This window comes from Phoca vitulina, unplaced genomic scaffold (assembly GCF_004348235.1).
Source record: "Phoca vitulina isolate PV1807 unplaced genomic scaffold, GSC_HSeal_1.0 scaffold7, whole genome shotgun sequence".
NCBI classification, from domain to species: Eukaryota; Metazoa; Chordata; class Mammalia; order Carnivora; family Phocidae; genus Phoca; species Phoca vitulina.
In genome coordinates this window covers 47,504,115-47,524,199 of record NW_022589710.1, presented here as the reverse complement: position 1 = coordinate 47,524,199, position 20,085 = coordinate 47,504,115, and the positions used below count along the sequence as shown (strand labels likewise).

The 20,085-nt window shown below is 42.8% G+C and overlaps 1 protein-coding gene and 1 non-coding gene across 2 annotated transcripts in view; both read left to right on the top strand.

Annotated features, from left to right (window-relative positions):
- SPTLC2 (serine palmitoyltransferase long chain base subunit 2) overlaps window positions 1–14,925 on the top strand; it is a 104,288-nt gene extending 89,363 nt beyond the window's left edge. The window contains exons 10-12 of the mRNA XM_032405692.1: window positions 3,201–3,336; window positions 7,613–7,742; window positions 12,857–14,925. Of these exons, the coding sequence (XP_032261583.1) occupies window positions 3,201–3,336; window positions 7,613–7,742; window positions 12,857–12,976 (386 nt within the window). The 3' untranslated portion in view covers window positions 12,977–14,925. The remainder of the gene's footprint in view (window positions 1–3,200; window positions 3,337–7,612; window positions 7,743–12,856) is intronic.
- Window positions 14,926–18,806: 3,881 nt separating this feature from the next.
- LOC116633359 lies at window positions 18,807–18,913 on the top strand. The gene has a single exon (XR_004299648.1). It is a non-coding gene; the product is annotated as a U6 spliceosomal RNA (small nuclear RNA).
- Window positions 18,914–20,085: the final 1,172 nt, after the last annotated feature.

Sequence of the window (20,085 nt, the reverse complement as noted above, 5' to 3'; positions counted from 1 at the left end):
CTTTGGCTCAGGTCATGATCCCGGAGTCCTGGGATCAAGCCCTGAGTTGGGCTCCCCGCTCATTGGGGAGCCTGCTTCTCCCTCAGCCCCTCCCCCTGCCTGTGCTCTCTCTCTCTCATAAATAAATAAAATCTTTAAAAAAAAAAAGAAAAAAGGAAAAGTTAAGGTCTACATTTTTAAGATTTCTTTTCTTCCTTGATAATTTTTCTTGATATTCTTGGAGAAAAAAAATTTTTTAACTAGTTGGTTTGTGATGAGAAAAAGGTAGCAAGTTGCAAAATAATAAAGTGGGTACAGAAAAAAAAAATAACATATACTAATATGCAAGTGGTTCATTAAATTTTTAAAAAAATCTTTAGGGGCGCCTGGGTGGCTCAGTCGTTAAGCGTCTGCCTTCGGCTCAGGTCATGATCCCAGGGTCTGGGATTGAGACCTGCATCGGGCTCCCTGCTCCGTGGGAAGCCTGCTTCTCCCTCTCCCACTCCCCCTGCTTATGTTCCCTCTCTCGCTGTGTCTCTCTCTCTCTCTGTCAAATAAATAAATAAAATCTTTAAAAAAATAATAAATAATCTTTAACGAGATATCATTTGTATACAGTAAAATTCACCAATTTTAAGTGTATAATTCCATGAGTTTTGACAAATGTATACAGTCAGGTAACCATACCACAATCAAGGGCTAGAATATTTTTGTCACCCCCCAAAAGTTCCCTCATACCCCTGTGCTGTCAGTTCTCTCTCCACTCCCTGGCAATCACTAACTTGTTTTCTGTATCTATAATTATGTCTTTTAGACTTTTCCTATAAATGAATGCATACGGTGTATAATCTGTGTCTGGCTTATTTCATGTAACATAATGCTTTTGACATCCATCGGCATTGTTGCCTGTATCAGTTGTTTGTTCCTTTTTATATATTTCCTTCCTCCCTTTATCGTGTTTCCTCCACCTTTCTGAATGTATGGAGGGTATTTATAATAGCATTTTGTACATCCTTGTCTGCTGATACTCTGTCATTTTTGGTCTGTTTCTGTTGATTGACTTATCTCCTGGTTGATGGGTCATATTTTCCTGTTTCTTTGAATGCCTGGAATTTTTTATTGTATGCCAGACGTTGTAAATTTTACATTATCAGGGGCTGCGCTTCGTTGTATTCTTTTAGGTAGTGTTGTTGGACTTTGTTCTTGGAATCAGTTGGATCCTTTCCAGACTTGCTTTTAAGCTTTGTTAGGATAGATCCACAGCAACTTTTAGTCTAGGGCTAATTTCACTCTACGGCTAGTGTGATTCTGAGGTCTTCCCATTTTGGGAGATGAAAATACAAACTGTTGCCAACTCCATATGAGCACCAGGAACTATTGACGCTGCTGCTTTCTGGTGGTTCTTTCCCCAGCCCCTGGTGGTTTCTTCTCATGCAGAGCGGATGGCACTCCTCCAAAGGCTGAAGGGGACCCTGCTGCAGACCCCCCAACTCCAATCTCTGGTGTCCTCCCCTGACCAGACTAGGTTCCTCTCCCTGGGCAGCAAACAGCCTGGGACCTGCCTCTAGCCAGTCAGGGAGCAATCCAGAGGCTCATGTTTTGTTTTCCTTCTCTCCAACAGCACAGTCCAGTGCTGCCTATGACCCGGTGTTTGAAAACCATTTTATATACATTTTGTTTTATGTGCTTTGTCCAGTTTTCTGTTGTGGACAGCAGAAAGGTACATCTGGTCCCGGGTACTCTATCCTGGCCAGAAGTGGAAGTCTCTTTTTCTAAATGTGGAGTAAGCATGTATTGGTATTTCTGGGGAAAAACCTGGGCACAGGATCATCAGTTATAGACATACTGAAATGTACCATACTTTAATGTCTGCTTTATTGTGAGACAGGGGTCATAACTGAAGTGGCGTTCTTCAGCGCTCACAGTAAGCCAATCGAAGTCAACCTGAAATTATTTGCACAAAGTATTAACTGTGGGTTATTTATAGCAGACTTATTGAGGGTAGCTTTTCATCAGTGAATGGTTGGATAAGTTGGTATTCTAAGGACGTTTGTTAACCACCTGTATTTCTGATAAACTGATTACTTATCTTTTGAATTGTATGATATTTGTATTTTTTAAAATGTGAATTTGTTGGCTCTCTAATATATGTGAGAAAATGACTGCAACCTTTTCTTGTTTATGAGTATTTGTGGTCGAGAAGACCCTGAAACAGTTCTTAGCCCTTTGCAAGCTGATGTTTTGAATTTAGGCTTACTCTTTAGAGCAGAACGATTGTTTGGACGTCTGTTCATAGATTGACCTACCGTAATGTCAAAACCCAGTCCAAACATTTAGTTAGTTAGCAGTTTGAGAAATGTTTGTTTTAATCCATTTGTATTTTAGGGAAGATGAACAAACTAGGATTAAAAATATGATATTATGGGGGCACCTGGGTGGCTCAGTCGTTAAGCGTCTGCCTTCGACTCAGGTAGTGATCCCAGGGTCCTGGGATCGAGCCCCACATCGGGCTCCCTGCTCTGTGGGAAGCCTGCTTCTCCCTCTCCCATTCCCCCCTGCTTGTGATCCTTCTCTCGCTGTGTCTCTCTCTGTCAAATAAATAAATAAGATCTTTAAAAATATATATATGTTATTATGGATACACTACTGTTGTCTGATAGAAGTTTCAGGGAGATGGTGACATAAAATCAAACTCTTAAGAGGAAAATTTGGGGCTCTGATGGCTCTATATCTGGTCATATGTATAAAAGTATTTGCAGCTTGGTTCATTGGGATGAATATTGAGGTTGAGAGACCTAGATTCTAGTCTCAACTGTGCCTTATTACCTTGTGACTGCAGGCCAGTCACCACCTTTGTGAGAGTCACCTAATCGATACAATGAAGAGAACAGTGAACATTCTACCTACTGTGAAGGGATGGTAGAGTGTTAAATGAGGTGTATTGATGAAAATGTTTAAGGATGCTAATGTGCCATGACAATACTAATCATTAAACTTCATTTTGTATGTTATTACAAAAGCTGCTAGGAACACCTGTGACAGACCACAAAGCAAGATTTGTTTATATTTATATTTCATACAGTTTGTTACGTGAAAACATTTTATGTTAGAAATGAAGAACCAAACATAGGACTGATTGATAAAATGGAGATAGATTGCTGTCTTTTTTCCACTCCTTTTTTCTTAGTGTTATTTGTGTTTTCCTCCTCATGATTTTCCAGGCACAGAGTGTATCCAGCAGTTAGCTGAAAACACGAAGTATTTCAGGAGACGTCTGAAAGAGATGGGCTTCATCATCTATGGGAATGAAGACTCTCCAGTGGTGCCTTTGATGCTCTACATGCCGGCCAAAATTGGGTATGTTCTTTTTTTTTTTATTTGACAGAGACACAGCGAGAGAGGGAACACAAGCAGGGGGAGTGGGAGAGGGAGAAGCAGGCTTCCTGCGGAGCAGGGAGCCCCGATGCAGGGCTTGATCCCAGGACCCTGGGATCATGACCTGAGCCGAAGGCAGACGCTTAACAACTGAGCCACTCACGTGCCCCAAAATTGGGTATGTTCTGTTGCAGGCTACAGACTGGTCTCATTAGACTCAAGGCTCCCGTGATATTAGACTCAGGCTTGTGTATTTTGTTAGGAAAAATTGTCTTGGCCTCATTATGTTAACCTTCTAGATTTGCTAGAAATTCCATAGATTAAATAGTGGATTCCAATTTATAAAATAAGTTAACTTGTTAGTCTTTTATTAAACAAATACTGAGTTTAATGCACTCTTCTAGGAGATTAGGATAGATCAGTGGACAGAACACAAAAATAAAAATCCCTGCCATTGTGGAGCTTATGTTCTAATGGGGCAGGAGTCAGACAAATGTAATAAATACGTTTTGTAATTTGTTAGAAGACGGGGGCGCCTGGGTGGCTCAGTTGGTTAAGCAACTGCCTTCGGCTCAGGTCATGATCCCGGAGTCCCAGGATTGAGTCCCGCATCGGGCTCCCTGCTCAGCGGGGCATTGCTTCTCCCTCTGACCCTCCCCCCTCTCATGCTCTCTCTCTCTCTCTCTCTCTCAAATAAATAAATCTTTAAAAAAAGAGAAGACGACGATACATGTTACGGGGAAAAGTAGACCAGGATATGGGAGATTGAGAGGGCAGGCAGATGACAGTATCAAACTGGGTGGTCAGGGGGGAGCCTGGGGGGAAGGGAGGGTGACATCTGAGCTGGAAGGAGCAGAGCTAGCCACTTGGAGAAAGAAGTTCTTTGCAAAGATCATAACACAGGAACATGCTTAGCCGATTGAGGAATAGCAAGAAGGTGCGTGGAGCTAAAATGCGGTGCACAAGGGGGGAGTGGGGGCCGAGAGGTCAGGGCGTATAGTTAGTTGCATGACTACCCAAGGTGCAGATTACACCAATTTCTTTGGTTTATGCAACTCGTGCATAATGGAAAACCTTGCCCTGGAATAGCTTCCAGTGTATTTGAGAAGTCCAGGTGTATAACGAAAGCCGAAGACATTTGAAAAGTAATGTGAAGTGAGCTAATACAATTACTTGCAAAATAAGTATATGCAAAACTGCATCAGAAATGTAAAATAGAAAGGAGTTATCTGCTTAGTGTGGACTCAGTAAAAAAAAAAAGAAAAAGAAAAATCACATATCTTTTCAGATTTGTGAGTTTTGACTGGATCTTAAATATAAAATTGGATAAGGATCATTTCTCAGGTTTAATTGAACTCATTAAAGGAGCAAATATTTTTATTCATCTTTGAATCCCCAGTGCCCACCAGAGTCCCTGGCACTCAGAGGGCACTCAGTAAATTTTCATTAACATGGATCTATAGGGGGGAAGATTAAAAGCAGGGAACCTAGAAGTAGGGTGATTCCAAAGGTAATAAGAGATGGGGCGCCTGGGTGGCTCAGTCGTTGGGCGTCTGCCTTCGGCTTGGGTCATGGTCCCGGGGTCCTGGGATCGAACCCCGCATCGGGCTCCGTGCTCCGCGGGAGGCCTGCTTCTCCCTCTCCCACTCCCTCTGCTTGTGTTCCCTCTCTCACTGTGTCTCTCTCTGTCAAATAAATAAAATCTTTAAAAAAAAAAAAAAAAACAAAGGTAATAAGAGGTCAGTTGGGAAAAGGTGGCCACTGAGGGAAAAAGAGTTCAGTTTTCAACAGGAAGTCATATGCATATTTGGCCTTCAGAGGGAATGGAGAGAATGAACCAAAGCAGAGCTGTAGGGTTTTCTCACTCTTCTTTAAATGGAATTATCATAAATAAACAAAGAGTTGTCTGGTCTGGAGGACTTAGTCTAGAACTGTTTCTTTAGAAAGAACTGGGTCTAACCTATTCTACACAGGGGAAACTGCATTATCATTAAGATTTAGAGAGGGTGAGGCGGACAGGAATAAAGAACTAGACCATTTGGGAGGCTGCGCTGAAGATGCAGGATGCTCGGGGTCAGAGGAAGTACTAGAAGGAGTGGGGAAAGGCTGGTTACACAGGTAATTAGAATGGGCATATTTCTTATTCTCAAACAGATGCTTTAAAATGCTAAGGGAAAGGATGCCTGGCTGGTGTAGTTAGGAAGAGCATGCCACTCTTGATCTCAGGGTTGAGTTCAAGCCCCACGTTGGGTGTAGAGATTACTTAAATAAATAAACTTAAAAAAAACAAAAACAAAAACAGCCTAAGGGAATAGTTAAGAAACAACATAATTAGCAAATAAAATGTACATGGAAGTTAATGAGTTATTTAGACAAGATACGTATATGGAGTAAAGTCCCGTGCCACCAGTTTGGCTTGGGGTGGGGAGTTAAACAAGGTATGTGTAGTCTGGGCAGTCAGCTGAAGCCTGGGGACAAGTTTCCCTCAACAAAACCAAAGGAAACCCTAAATTCCAAAGACAGCTTAACACCCACGTCGATCAAAGCAATACCTGGTCTTTAGGACACCTGGCTGGCTCAGTCAGAGGAGTGTGTGACTCTTGATCTCGGGGTGGTGAGTTCGAGTCCCGTGTTGGGTGTAGAGATCACTGAAATAAATAAATAAACAGGGGCACCTGGGTGGCTCAATCGTTGGGCGTCTGCCTTTGGCTCGGGTCCTGGGCCCGGGGTCCTGGGATCGAGCCCCGCGTCGGGCTTCCTGCTCCGCGGGAAGCCTGCTTCTCCCTCTCCCGCTCCCCCTGCTTGTGTACCCTCTCTCACTGTGTCTCTCTCTCTCTCTGTCAAATAAATAAATAAAATCTTTTTTAAAAAATAAATACATAAATAAATAAATAAATATACTTAGGGGGGAAAAAAGAAGTGCCTGGTCTCGAGGGCTAATGCTAGTCAGTCATTCTGTCAGCAGAAAGATGTCCATGTTACAGCAGATCCTCTGCATCCTTAATCTTTTTGTTTTTTGTTTTTAAAGATTTTATTTATTTATTTGTCAGAGAGAGCACAAGCAGGGGGAGGGGCAGGCAGAGGGAGAAGCAGGCTCCCTGCTGAGCAAGGAGCCCAACTTGGGACTCAATCCCAGGACCCCGGGACCATGACTTGAGCCAAAGGCAGATGCTTAACCGACTGAGCCACCCAGGTGTCCCATCTGCATCCTTAATCTTAAGAATTGTTTAAACTGGGGCGCCTGGGTGGCTCAGTCGGTTAAGCGCCTGCCTTCGGCTCAGGCCCTGATCCCAGGGTCCTGGGATTGAGCCCCGCATCCGACTCCCCGCTCAGCGGGAAGCCTCCTTCCCCTCTCCCTCTGCCTGTGGCTCCCCCTGCTTGTGCACTCTCTGTCAAATAAATAAAATCTTAAAAAAAAAAAAAGAATTGTTTGAGCTGCCAAACCTAACATTTCAGGGAATAAGATTTTATTTATTTATTTATTTTTTTAAAAGATCTTAATTCTTTATTTGACAGAGAGAGACACAGCAAGAGAGGGAACACAAGCAGGAGGAGTGGGAGAGGGAGAAGCAGACTCTCCTGCTGAGCAGGGAGCCTGATGCGCGGCTCAATCCCAGGACCCTGGGATCATGACCTGAGCCGAAGGCAGACGCTCAACGACTGAGCCACCCAGGCGCCCCCTCAAGGACAAGCTTTTAAACTTGAGTTCATTTTGAAGCCTCTGAACCATTCTTACGTGTCAGGAACACTTTAAGGCTGTAACTGCAAATTAGTTTAGAGAAGCTCTATTAAAATTTGGTCTTTGACAACTATATTCTTCACCTTTGTGAAGGAAACTATTTGGGAGAAGACCACTTTAGGATTGAATTGAAGTCTGGCAATTTTTTTTAAGATTTATTTATCCATTTGAGAGAGAGAGTGTGTGTGAGCATGTGTGTGCGAGCCAGCAGTGGGGAGGAGCAGAGAGAGGGGGAGACAAACAGACTCCCCGCTGAGCATGAAGCCCGATGCAGTGCTGCAATGTGGGGCTCAATCCCAGGACCCCGAGGTCATGACCTGAGCCGAAATCAAGAGTCAGCCGCCTAACCGACTGAGCCATCCCGATGCCCCTAAGTCTGGCAATTTTAACTTAAAAAGAAGAGGAAATTCCTAATAGAAGTTGCCAATGTCTGTATCACCTAAGAGTTTAAATCATTCAGGACCTTGTTCTGTGGTTTATTACTCTTCCTGGTGTCTTTACCCTGTTTTCTCCTCGCAGCGCCTTTGGACGGGAGATGCTGAAGCGGAATATTGGTGTAGTTGTGGTGGGATTTCCTGCTACTCCGATTATTGAGTCCAGAGCCCGGTTTTGCCTGTCAGCAGCTCATACCAAAGAAATACTTGATACTGTAAGTAGACTCTCACCTTGATATAAATGTACCTGTACTAAGGAGGCCTGGATATCGGGTGAAACTGATCATCTGTTGATCCTCAAGTTCTTTGAGCACCTCAGGTATTAACTGGTAAAATAGAGGAGGGAGTATGCGATGCTGCTTAAAACATTGCTATTTACAAAAAAAAAAAATCCAAAACTGTTTAGCATTGCCCACTAGACCCTGTGCAGTCAGGGCTCTGGGGAATTTATGGCTTTATCTTGTTCCACGCTCTCCCTTATGGCCTCTACAACTGTCTGACTCTCTTTGTACTCTAGCTGTTTCTACTGCAAGCCCTCTTGTATGTTGTTTTGTGTCTCTAGAATTTTCTCTCTTGAGCCCTCTCTCTCCTTTGCCTGGCTGACTTCTACTGACTCTTCACATCTCCACTTAAAGGAAACTTGCTCAAGGGGATTCCCCAATCCTCTTGCTTGCCATTTCCTTGGAATCTTAAGATACCCCCTTAGTAAATCCTTCCCACCTGGAATTATTTAATGGCGATCTTCTCCACTGGATCAATCTTGAGGGTAGAGACTAAGTCTCTTTTGCTCGTTCTATATCTCCAGGACCTACCACAGTGCCAGGCACGTAGTAAGGGCTCATAATTACTGAATTTAATTATGGTTTCTTAATTTATTCTTGTGATATTCTCTTAACATGCTGTTATTTCACATCCAAGACTTCAGACTTTAAATAAGTATTGCTTTCTGGGAGTTTATAGAATTCTAGAATGTGATATTTGCATAAAATTATGGTTGACCTTGAACAACACAGGGGCAGGGGTAGGAGAGCTAACACGCCCCCCCATCCCAAAGTAAAAAAATCTACATGTAACTTTTGCCTCCCCCAAAACTTAAGTACTAGTCAACTGGAAGCCTTACTGATAACAGACAGGCACTTAATATATTTTGTAAGTTATATGTGTTATATACTATAGTCTTACAATAAAGTAAGCTAGAAGAAAGAAAACGTTATTAAGAAGATCATAAGGAAAAGACATTTATAGTACTGTATTTATCGAAAAAATCCACATGTAAGTGGACCCACACACAGTTCAAACCCTCATTGTTCATGGGTCAGCTGCAGTTGCTAGAAGTACCCATTAATTCATTGGAGAGCTACTAATCTTAAAGAATATTATGAATACATGTTTTTAAGAGTTCATTGTAGCAATTTAATTGACATTTTTATTTCTGAGCAGCTGAAGACTGATTTTTCTTCCTTATTTCTATATAACAAAACTTCCACAAGTATGAGTATATTCTTTTTTTTTTTTTTTTAAGATTTTATTTATTTGACAGAGAGAGACACAGTGAGAGAGGGAACACAAGCAGGGGGAGTGGGAGAGGGAGAAGCAGGCCTCCCGCGGAGCAGGGAGCCCGATGCGGGGCTCGATCCCAGGACCCTGGGACCATGACCTGAGCCGAAGGCAGACGCTTAACGACTGAGCCACCCAGGCACCCCAGTATGAGTATATTCTTAATCACATTCTGACACTGGAAAATTGGATTCTGTTTATTACTGGTACTGTATCTTTATTTTGATTGTGCCTTTCAGATTTTTTTCAATAGATTTTCCCATTTCTCAAAAATCTTACTAGCAATTTCTGCACTGATTATTTTTTTAACCCACTGATACCAGCTTTTCTTCCATTCTCTTCTATTTAGGTGTTTAAAAGTTTGACTTGCCTTTAAAAAAAGTTTATATGGAACTGTTAAGGGGCCCCAGATAGCCAAAACAGTATGGAGAGAGAAAATCTAAGTCGGAGGAGTCAAACTTCCCAGATGTGAAACTTACTACAAGCTATAGTAATTAAGGCAGTGGTGGACTAGCATAAGGCTAATGGTGGAAGAGAATTGAGAGTCCATAAATACACTCAAGCATCTATGGCCAGTTGATTTTCTACAAGAGAGCCCAGACTAGTTAATAGGGAAAGAATAGTCTCTTCAACAAATGGTACTGGACAACTGGATAACCACATGCAAAAGAATGAAGTTGGAGCCCTACAACATGGATGAACCCGAAAACATCATGCTACGTAAAAGAAGCCAGGCACAAAAGACCACATTATGAAATGCCCAGAATAGGCAAATCCATAGGGTCAGAAAATAGACTGATGGTTGTCAGGGCCTGGGGAAGGCAGGGGTGAGGATGTGAGTATGGGGTTTCTTTTTTAAGGTGATAATACTTTAGATACTGATGAAAATTGTACAGTTCTGTGAATATACTAAGAAGCACTGAATTGTACACTTTAAAAAGGTGACTTTTATGGCATGTGAATTGTATCACAATAAAACTGTTATTTTTAAAAATGAGAAAGGCAAGGTTATCGATCAGCTCCAGGGCACGGCTGTCCTAGAATATTCTCTCATTCAAGGACCAAACTCAACTCTGTGATTTACATGTTTTTCCCCCTAAGAACCCATCTCACCTTGGGCGCCTGGGTGGCTCAGTTGGTTAAGCAACTGCCTTCGGCTCAGGTCATGATCCTGGAGTCCCAGGATCGAGTCCCGCATCGGGCTCCCTGCTCAGCAGGGAGTATGCTTCTCCCTCTGACCCTCCCCCTTCTAATGCTCTCTCTCTCATTCTCTCCCTCTCAAATAAATAAATAAAATCTTAAAAAAAAAAGAACCCATCTCACCTTGTAATCCAGTGGTTGAGTGTAGATTATTTGCTAACAGATGATGATAACTTGTAACGGTCCCTTATTCCTACTCAAACCATGTGACCCACATAATGGCAAACTGGCAGTTTCTAGTTACAGTTTTATGTAAATAAAACCTATTTATCTGAAATATTTGGTATGGGATCAGAGGAAATCATGGAATCTAGATCCCTTTGGGCTACTGTGGGTTTTTCTGTCTATTCATTTTCTTTTTTTACATCGATGAAAAAAATATTCTAAAGTCAGAGTTCATAAATGTCTTTTACTTTGTGATCTTAGTCATATGTTGTTTTAAATTAATAAATCCTATATCAGAGGTCAGGGGGGATAAATGGTTAATGGGTTCTCCCAGCTGAAATTCAATCTTAAATTGTTTTCATATGGAGCTTTCAGTTAAACCTTTTCTTAAAGATAACCACTGTTCTTTTTTTTTTCTTTTTAAGATTTTTTTTTTTTAATTTATTAGAGAGAGAGCATAAGCAGGGGGAACAGGAGAGGGAGAAGCAGGTCCCCGCTGAGCAGGGAGCCTGATGTGAGGCTCGATCACAGGACCCTGGAATCATGACCTGAGCCAAAGGCAGACACTTAACTGACTGAGCCACCCAGGCTCCCCAAGATAGCACTGTTCTGAAAGCATACTGAGGTCCAGCTCTTAATTTGCTTTCTATATTTTCCACATTTGGAATGAAGAATTTTTTTCTTATGCTAGAATAAATAAGGAATACTATTTATTGGTGGGGTTTTTTTCTCTCTACAAGTGCTGATTTTTTTTTTTTTTAAGGTTTTATTAGAGAGAGAGAACGAGTGATGGGAGAGAGAGAAGCAGACTCCCTGCCAAGCAGGAAGCCCAATGTGTGGCTCTATCCCAGGAGCCAGAGATCAAGACCTAAGCCGAAGGCAGACACTTAACCGACTAAGCCACCCAGGCGCCCCTATGAATGCTGATTTTTAAGTTAAATTTAGGGGCGCCTGGGTGGCTCAGTCGGTTAAGTGTCTGACTCTTGATTTCAGCTCAGGTCATGAGATTGAGCCCCTCTTTGGGCTACGTGCTCAGCGGGGAGTCTGTTTGAGGATTCTCTTTCTCCTTCTGTCCCTCCCCCCACTCATTCATTCTCTCTCTCAAATAAATAAATAAAATCTTTTTAAAAGACAAAAGTTAAAATTTAAGAACAGGTAAATGTGTCTTTTACTAATATTCAACTGACTGACTCCTGTTATGAAGTAGAAGGTATAAATTTTCATATGAAATTATGAACGTAAGAGTGGACAGATGTATATGATGTGATGGGAATTTGGACAGTCACATTCCGGCATCTACTGCTCACCTCACCATTTCCTAGTCTAATGAGATGGTGTCATGGAGAGAGCACTGTCTCCAAAGCTAAGGCCCTTCCCCCTAGATTTGTCACTGGATCCACTGGGTAATATCCACAGGTGCTGGGGAGTGAATAATAGGGCTGGAGAGCTGCCATGGAAACTGCATTGTGAGGCCTGCGTGAGGTGCTTTTATTAAAAAGCCTTAGAACCTAGGATTACAATATTTTTACAGTCTTCTTTGGATTTCTCTGAGAAGTATCTGGGGCTTCGAGTGTCCATGTCCTTCTATTAGATTTTTCCTGAGAAATCATGAACACGTATCCCCTTCTTGTATTGGGATTTTCTGTTCTGACACTCTGTGCCGCTGTTTGGAAAGGTTAACTCAGTGAGCCGATGGGTGTAGCAATCAGGAAGAAACTTTTCATTTCATAACTTTTCTTAGTGCTTGAATTTTTTTTGAAAAACAAAAGAAGTTTTATAAGAAAGAAAATTACGCTGAGATAACTAGTTTTTGATGGGAAGATAAGATGATCTCTCAAGATTAGGATTTTAGAGTTCAAACTCATGTCTGAGTTTAAGTCCCGGCTCTGTCCATTCTTGCTACCTCACCCCCACCCTGTCCATGACCTACCCAGAGTATCCTAACAGCTTCTCCTCTTTCTTACTAAGTCTGATCCTCAGTGCACTTTGGGGACTCTCTTCATCTTGTATCTAGGAAGCATCTCAACGCAGACTTCCCATCGGTTTTCTTGTAGTTAAATAGAAACAGCAAGGACTGAAGTATGAAAGGACAAATGACAGTGGTAGCCAGCCTGGCAAGTTCAGGGCGCATATTCATTTTTCTCCTAAGCATAGCATACTTTGATGAGCTCTACCCTTTATCCTACATAACTGCTCTTCACAACCTATTATTCATGACCAGCCTGACGTTCTTGCTCAAAAAGTGGCTCTTTCCATAGCTGTCCTTAGTCTGATCAGAGTTAATGCACTAGACGCACATGGTCACACGAGAGGATAATCGTGCCATGGATGTTTTTATAACCATAAAGCACCAGGCATGCCTGCATCCTACTGGCTCCGACTGACCTCTACTCTTATATATTTTTAGGCTTTAAAGGAGATAGATGAAGTTGGGGACCTGTTGCAACTCAAGTATTCCCGTCATCGGTTGGTGCCTCTACTGGACAGGCCCTTTGACGAGACTACCTATGAAGAAACAGAAGACTGAGCCTTTTTGGTGCTCCCTTGGAGGAACTCTCCCTCCCCCAGGACAGCGTGTGGCCTTTCTGAGCCAGTTCCAGGAACCATACTTCTGTGGCCACCTCACACGAGAGACGTTTCCTCAACTACTGACAGTGGCCGCCTCGTTCTAAATGGCATTTTGTAAATAGTAAAAAAACTGCTTCACATTCTTCCTTTGCTACATTTCACCTTTAAGAAAAGAGGTGACCTCACTCTACTTTTTTGTCCATTAAAAATATTTTATTTTATAACTCTTCTTCTTATGAAATCCCGCTGACCCTAGCCTGGCCCTGGCTAACCACACAGGCCATTACCCTCTCCCCGCCGCCTACAGACTTGGCCCATCCAAAGCTCCTGCTGGCCCCGGCACTGCAGCCTTGAGGCTCACCCAGCCCTCCTCCCCAGGGAGCAAGTGCCTTCCACTTACTTCCAGTCCAGGTCTCAGAGGCCACCAACCTTGGAAACCTTACTGAACCAGTCAAGTATTCAACCTAAGTGTTCTCCCTTTTGTCTGAAGTTCAGCTGTTTAAGTTCAGCTGTTCTTCTTTCACCATCAGATATTGATGATGGTCACTGTCTGAGGGGTATGTCCAATTTCTGGGTCCTTCCTAAGCTCTAAACTAACACTCCCACCTGCTATTTAAAATGCTTACATTGTTGAGAAAGCCCCCCCCGCCCCGCCCCGGTCAGCCCCGTGTGGTGAGGCCGCCTGCCGCCTCCCTGTGTGTCCTGTGTGCACAGTTGCCTGGGGGCCGGGTCCGCGGGCACAGAACTGGCAGAACGTCCGTGCTTGGTTCCTACTGCTTTCTGCCTTTCAGAACTGTCAGCGCCTCTGCCTGGGTCTGGGTCCAGATTAGGATTTAAACTGATAAAAGAAAATGTTGGTAAATCCTCTGCTCAGAAATCATTTGTCATGTTCCTGTTTAAGGATCAAAGTTAACTTACCCTTTTTAGAAGCTGACCCATTTAAACATTACTCTTCTGAGTGCTAGTTCTCCTTTACTCTTAATGTCCTAAGACAATTCTAATCTGGCATCTGGGGTTTAGGGTCTCTTTTTTTCTTTTTTGTTCTCCCCCTGCCACCTCCACCCCCCGAGAAATTCTGAACACATATCTCTTCACTAAAACTGGGATCCTCTATTTTGACTCTTTTCATACTAGGTAAGGGGACTAGTTTCAGAGAGCTTTAAACTGCTTGACCAAAGAACAAATCTGAAAACCACCATGTTAAAGCTCTTCCTTTTTTCTGTTGACCAAAGCTTAAGTGAAGAGAACTTTTGACTTTATTATGCCCAAGACCAGCTTGTCTTTTAGTAGCCATCGAGTTATATGGGGGAAGGATCGGGAACAGAATGGGAAAACACTGTGTGAAAGTAGCTTTGCACGTCTCTATTTTTGAAATCACCCCTTGTATTGGTAGAAATTCTCCTGGGCTCCTTGTCATCAGCTGCGGTGCTTGTGTAGACACACGTGGTGGAGGATGGGAGCAACAGGATTGTCGGTGAAGTTTTGTTTTCATGTCTTAAGTTCTCTTTGGTCACTCTCAGCATCTGAGAGCCTTCAGCCTTGGAAATATTCCAGGGTTTTGTTTTACTTTTTTAAAGAATAGAAAAGGGTGAATGAAAGAACCAAGTAGAAATGCAGGGACTGTATTTAGCATGGACAAATTGAGGTAAAAAAAAGACATTGTGGTAACTAAGTCACTAGTCCTGTAGAATAAAATACATTGCTAACCTTTACATCTTGTTCCTCACCATAGAACCCCACTAGAACACCAGATAGCTTTTGCACTGCAGTCAGTTATCAAATGGTGTAGGGTTTGCAAAAGTCCCAAACTTCAAGCAATGAACTTACCTTGCTACTCTTTTTACTTTGGTCTGCATGAAGTCACTGCAATTTAAAATGTCAGTATGGGCATTTAAATACATTATATATATATATATATATATATATATATATATGTAATATATATCACTTTGCTAGTGCAAAGTTATGTCAGAATAAATGTAGTTAAGTTACAAGTTTATTTTGAAGAGACAAAACTGTGATCCACCCAGAACCTCTGCTTTCTAGAAGACAAAATGTTTTACATGCTGGTTGTCTCTTCTTGGAAACTGTAATAGAAATCTAGAGTCCAGTCATATCACAGGTATCATTATTTAACCAAGCGCTGGGGGAAATGCAGGCGTATACGAATATAGTCACTGGGAAGGAGTAGACCGAAGCATGTTCCATGCGTGGTTGACCACAGCCTGACTCACGAGTCTGATGGGAGGCACGCAGGTGGCAGCTGACAGTTACGACCAAGGTTGATCATCGGAGTCAGTCAAGAGAGATGTGACAAATCCTCACCACCTTCTCGCATCCCTCTTTCTATTTAGCATTGCCTTTATCCATTTCAGGCTTATAAGACCTTTTCCTGCTGATCACAATAGAAACCAGGAAATTTATAACTAGGAGACCTCAGAATCACGAAGAATGGATCAAGAGGCAGTGGCAGACTCTCCTCCACCTTTATTTTAAAAGTTTCACCCTAAAATATGGCACACACTCTACAGTAAGTAAATAGTGAAAGTGTGTGTTCAGGGGTGGGGTCCTTGGAGCACTCTAACTTTTTGCTTTGCTCTGGAAAATTTCTTCCCGTTAAAAATCATCCTAGTCTCCCCAACCCCAAAGTCCTGCTTGCTTGTTTGAAGAACTTAGCAGCTTAGTCCTGTAGTTACTATCTTAAATTTTCACGACAGGGTGAGGACTTTAGATGGTCAAAACACGCTTCTTCCTGAAGCAGTCCCGGAAGGTGCACAGAACTACCCTATGCAACGGCTGAGGGCTATACGCACACCATGACTCCTGGAACACTAATCAGAAAACAACAACGGCTGACGGCTACGTTTGCTTAACGCTCTTCCAGAAGCCCAGGAATGGAATATTGTGCCAATGATTTGTCTCTACAATCCCTGTGTCCTGCATTTGGCCTTTCTGTACCTTCCCATTCTTGAGTTTTAGAATGTCAACTCCAGGGAAAAACTCGATGGTGGTGCTGTGCTTAGAGGATCGCTGGGTCAGATACCCTGTCCTGGGACACAGCCTTACATTTCAGGAGGAGTCAGGGGACTTCTTTCTTCCCTACTTGAGGGAGGCTGTATCTAAGTTTGTTACGGCTAGTCCAGTCTGGCTGAATTCTGTAGTGTTTAATAGGCTTTGCTTCGTTTCTGTTAGTGAAAACCAGGAGGAAGAATGGCTCACATGGAGAGACTTCCTGGCTTCTCAGGGAAGGGGAAAAAAGCAATGCTGTCAACCACTACCTCCCTGTTTCTCCCCCCAACCCTGCTCCCTTTCCAAACTGATGAGGTTCTCTGGCCCCTAGTCCTGGATTGGGAAGCAGCACAGGACTGCTAGTCATGCCATAGGCAGTGAAGAAAAAGAATTTGGGTAATTCTTATTTTGTAAGAATTTGTAGATACAACTGACAGGCTCCAGGTTCTCTTGTGTAAAGAACTGCTGTGACCTAATTCCCAGAGTGTCTTTCCTTTCCTGGTGTTCGAGGTAAGCCAAGATGGGCTTTCATCTCTTCTGGCTGCAACTTATGTGGTCAGCAAAGGGGGAAGAGTGTGGGGGCTTTTCCTTCAATGTCTGTCTTCATGAAAATCAGAACTATTAAGCCTTTCACACAGGTAAACTCAGCATAGCCCAAGGTGGTCGTCAAGGGGGAGTTAAGAGAATCAAATGATTCTTCTTGGCTTTTGAGCAGCTACTTGTTTAAATGCAGCCCCAGAACCTAAAGATCTGCTGCTACCTGCTTAACATGGAAGCTCAGTGCCCAGCCAGCAGGCATCTTAATCCATTAAGCCAGTTAATCAAAATACCTTCCACGTGGCAAAAAGCATATCTTCTTCTCTCCTCAGATTTATCCACAGGAAATGTAGTGTTTAGGCTCCTACCCAATGACCATGTGCCCAGATAGCCTAATTAGAAGGCTGGCTTCCTGCCTTATACAGAAGAAATGCTAGGATGAGCCAATGATCCTTTTGCTTTTAATTGTATGGAAAATGTTGCCCCTTTTGTCATTTCCAGTGACTTCTGTTTTCCAAGCACCTTTTGCTATAGATTCTTTTTTAGACGGGGGACCCAAAGGACTTAGCTTACGGACTTGCTGAAGTTGTTTATTATTCTAGTCTTCTTGTGAGTCTGGAGGTATACCCAGTCCGCCCTTGGGAGTGGCTTGATGGGGGAGCCGTGGGCAAGGTCTTGTTTACCACATAGTACACACGATAGACGGCCTTGAACTGTGACTCTTTGTGGTATGATGAGTTCTAATAAACTGACCCTAAAGAATGCAATGGTTCTTAAACTGTGGTTATGCGTTTTTGATGAAGCAATACCCAAAGCTCTGTTCCTTTGGAGAAGTAGTGGGGAAGGTGAATGCAAGATAAAGACGAGAGCACTACCCTCATGTGCTCAGTGTCCTTCCTTGTTGCCATCTCCGTGGGTAAGTGGATCCCTCCCTGCACCAGGAGCCTTGAGTCCGTTCCGAGCCTGCTTTGCCCCACAGTTTTCAGGTTTCTTGTGCAAAGCTCCGTGGGTCGGGGCAGGCCTTCTATGGGGATGTGGGACGTATTCCTGACTGGGGTAGGTAGGTCGTGTTACCTCAGTGATGTTAAACCAATGGTTGGAATGATAAAAAGCATCCTTGATGGTCCTTTACAGGATGCTGGTGAGATCACTGTGTCAGGTGAGCCAGCATGCCCACACGGTCTTGATGATCCCTCTCTGTATAAAGGTAGCAAACATTAAGAGAAGGGGGAAAGAGTAAGAATAGAGAAATCACTTATGGGGAGCCGAGATCTTATTTTGTTGGCCTTTATTTTTCCATTGACCAATTTGCCTGTAAACTGGACTTTGCAAGAGGTGCTGTGATAATCCCTCTCCATTGCTGTGATGCTTACATAATCTGAGAGAGTGAGAGGGGGAAATATAAATAAAAAATTTTAAATTCTAGTAATGTGTTAAAATGTCATGCTTCTCTCTTTCTCTCTTACCCCCGTCTCCTGTTTTTGCCAGATTTTTTTTTTAACCTTGTTGGATGACTGTGAAGCTCTAAATGATGGGTTGGGTTAGGTGTATCCGTTTGAGAGTACATGTTAAGAACCGGAGGGGAACTACTTGAGATGACGTAAGAGTCATCCCATGCAAATATATTGTTTTGCCCAAATAAACTGTTCAGAAAGCTGTCTCTGCCTTTATTCATTCAACCAATAAATACTGAGTGCTGTTTCCATGCTAGGCACTGCACTGAGTATGACCAATACCAGCAGCAAACAAATAGTAAACAAGTAAGCATATGGACACATATATCATTTTACAAACTGGTAAGTGCTGTGAAGGAAAAGTAAAGAGCATGATAAAAACACGTAACCAGTATGTGGTCTAGAGGTGACAGAGAAAACTTTTCTAAGGCATGGAGGATCCGATGCTCCAGGAGCAAAGGGAAGGATGACAAGGCGGGCTGGCGAGGAGGAGGCAGAGGTTTGCTGCGCTGGGCTGTCGGGGGTGAGCAGTGATCTTACACATTGGGGAAAACCAAGGAAGGTTTGCAAGCATTGAAAAAGATCCCTAGTGTGCTCTTTTGGTAGACATTGGCAAGTTGGTAAAATGTATATGGACATGCAAAGGACCTAGACTAGCCAAAACAATTTTGAAAAAGAAGTTGTAGTACCTGATTTCAAAGCTTTTTACAGAGCTATAGTAACCAAGACTGCATTTGGCATTAGAATGGTCAGAGAGAACAAATAAGACACCATAAAAGTCCAGAGATAGTGTTCACTTCAGCAGCACTTATACTAAAATTGGAGTGATATGGGGAAGAGAGGCATGGCCCTTGCACAAGGATGAAACGCAAATTCACGAAGCATTCCATATTTCCGAGAAACGTACACAATTGTTGAATCACTGAAACAAATATAACACTGTATATTAACATACTAGAATAAAAATAAAAAGCCCAGAAATAGACCCACATATATATGGGTAGTTAATTTTCGACAAAAGTGCCAAGTTAATTCAACCGGGAAAGTACAGTTAGTCAGCTAATGGTGCCGGAACTGAATATCTAGGGGAAAAGACTTTTAACCCTTACCTCACATCATATACAATAACTCAAACCATAGATCTGAACATCAAAACTATAAAACTTCCAAGAGAAAATATAAAAGAAAATCTGGTTCTCTGGATTAGGCAACAATTTCTTAGAACACAAAAACATGGCTCAAAAATATTGATAAACTGTACTTCATCAAAATGAAAACTTTAAGGCTTGATAAAGGGAAAATGCAAACTCCAGACTAGGATAAAACATCCACAATATATATATAACAAAGGCTTTCCATCCAGAGTATAGAAAGAACCCTTAAAACTCAATAAGGCAAGACTATTCACTACAAAATAGGGAAGGGGCACCTGGGTGGCTCAGTCATTAAGCATCTGCCTTCGACTCAGGTCATGGTCCCCGGGGGTCCTGGGATCAAACCCCACATTGGGCTCCCTGCTCCGCGGGAAGCCTGCTTCTCCCTCTCCCATTCCCCCTGCTTGTGTTCCCTCTCTCGCTGTGTGTCTCTCTGTTAAATAAATAAAATCTTTAAAAAAAATTAAAAATAGGGAAAAGGTTTGAACACTTTTTAAAGATTTTATTTTGGGGTGGGGCACCTAGGTGGTTGTCAGTTAAGTGTCTGCCTTCAGCTCAGGTCATGATCTCAGGGTCCTGGGATTGAGTCCCACATCGGGCTCCTGCTCAGTGGGGAGTCTGCTCCCTTTCCCTCTGCCCCTACCCGCCCCGCCCACCCCCACGTTCCCGCTCATGCTCACTCTCTCAAGTAAATAAATAAAAGATTTTTTAAAAGATTTTTTTATTTTTAAAAAGATTTTATCTATTTGAGAGAGTGCACATGCACAGGCATGCCAGGTGAGGAGCAGAGGGGAGGGAGAGGGACAAGCGGACTCTGCGCTCAGCAGAGAGCCTGATGTGGGACCCTGAGATCACAACTTGAGCCAAAACCAAGAGTAGATGCTTAACCAACTGAGCCAGCCAGGCGCCCCAAA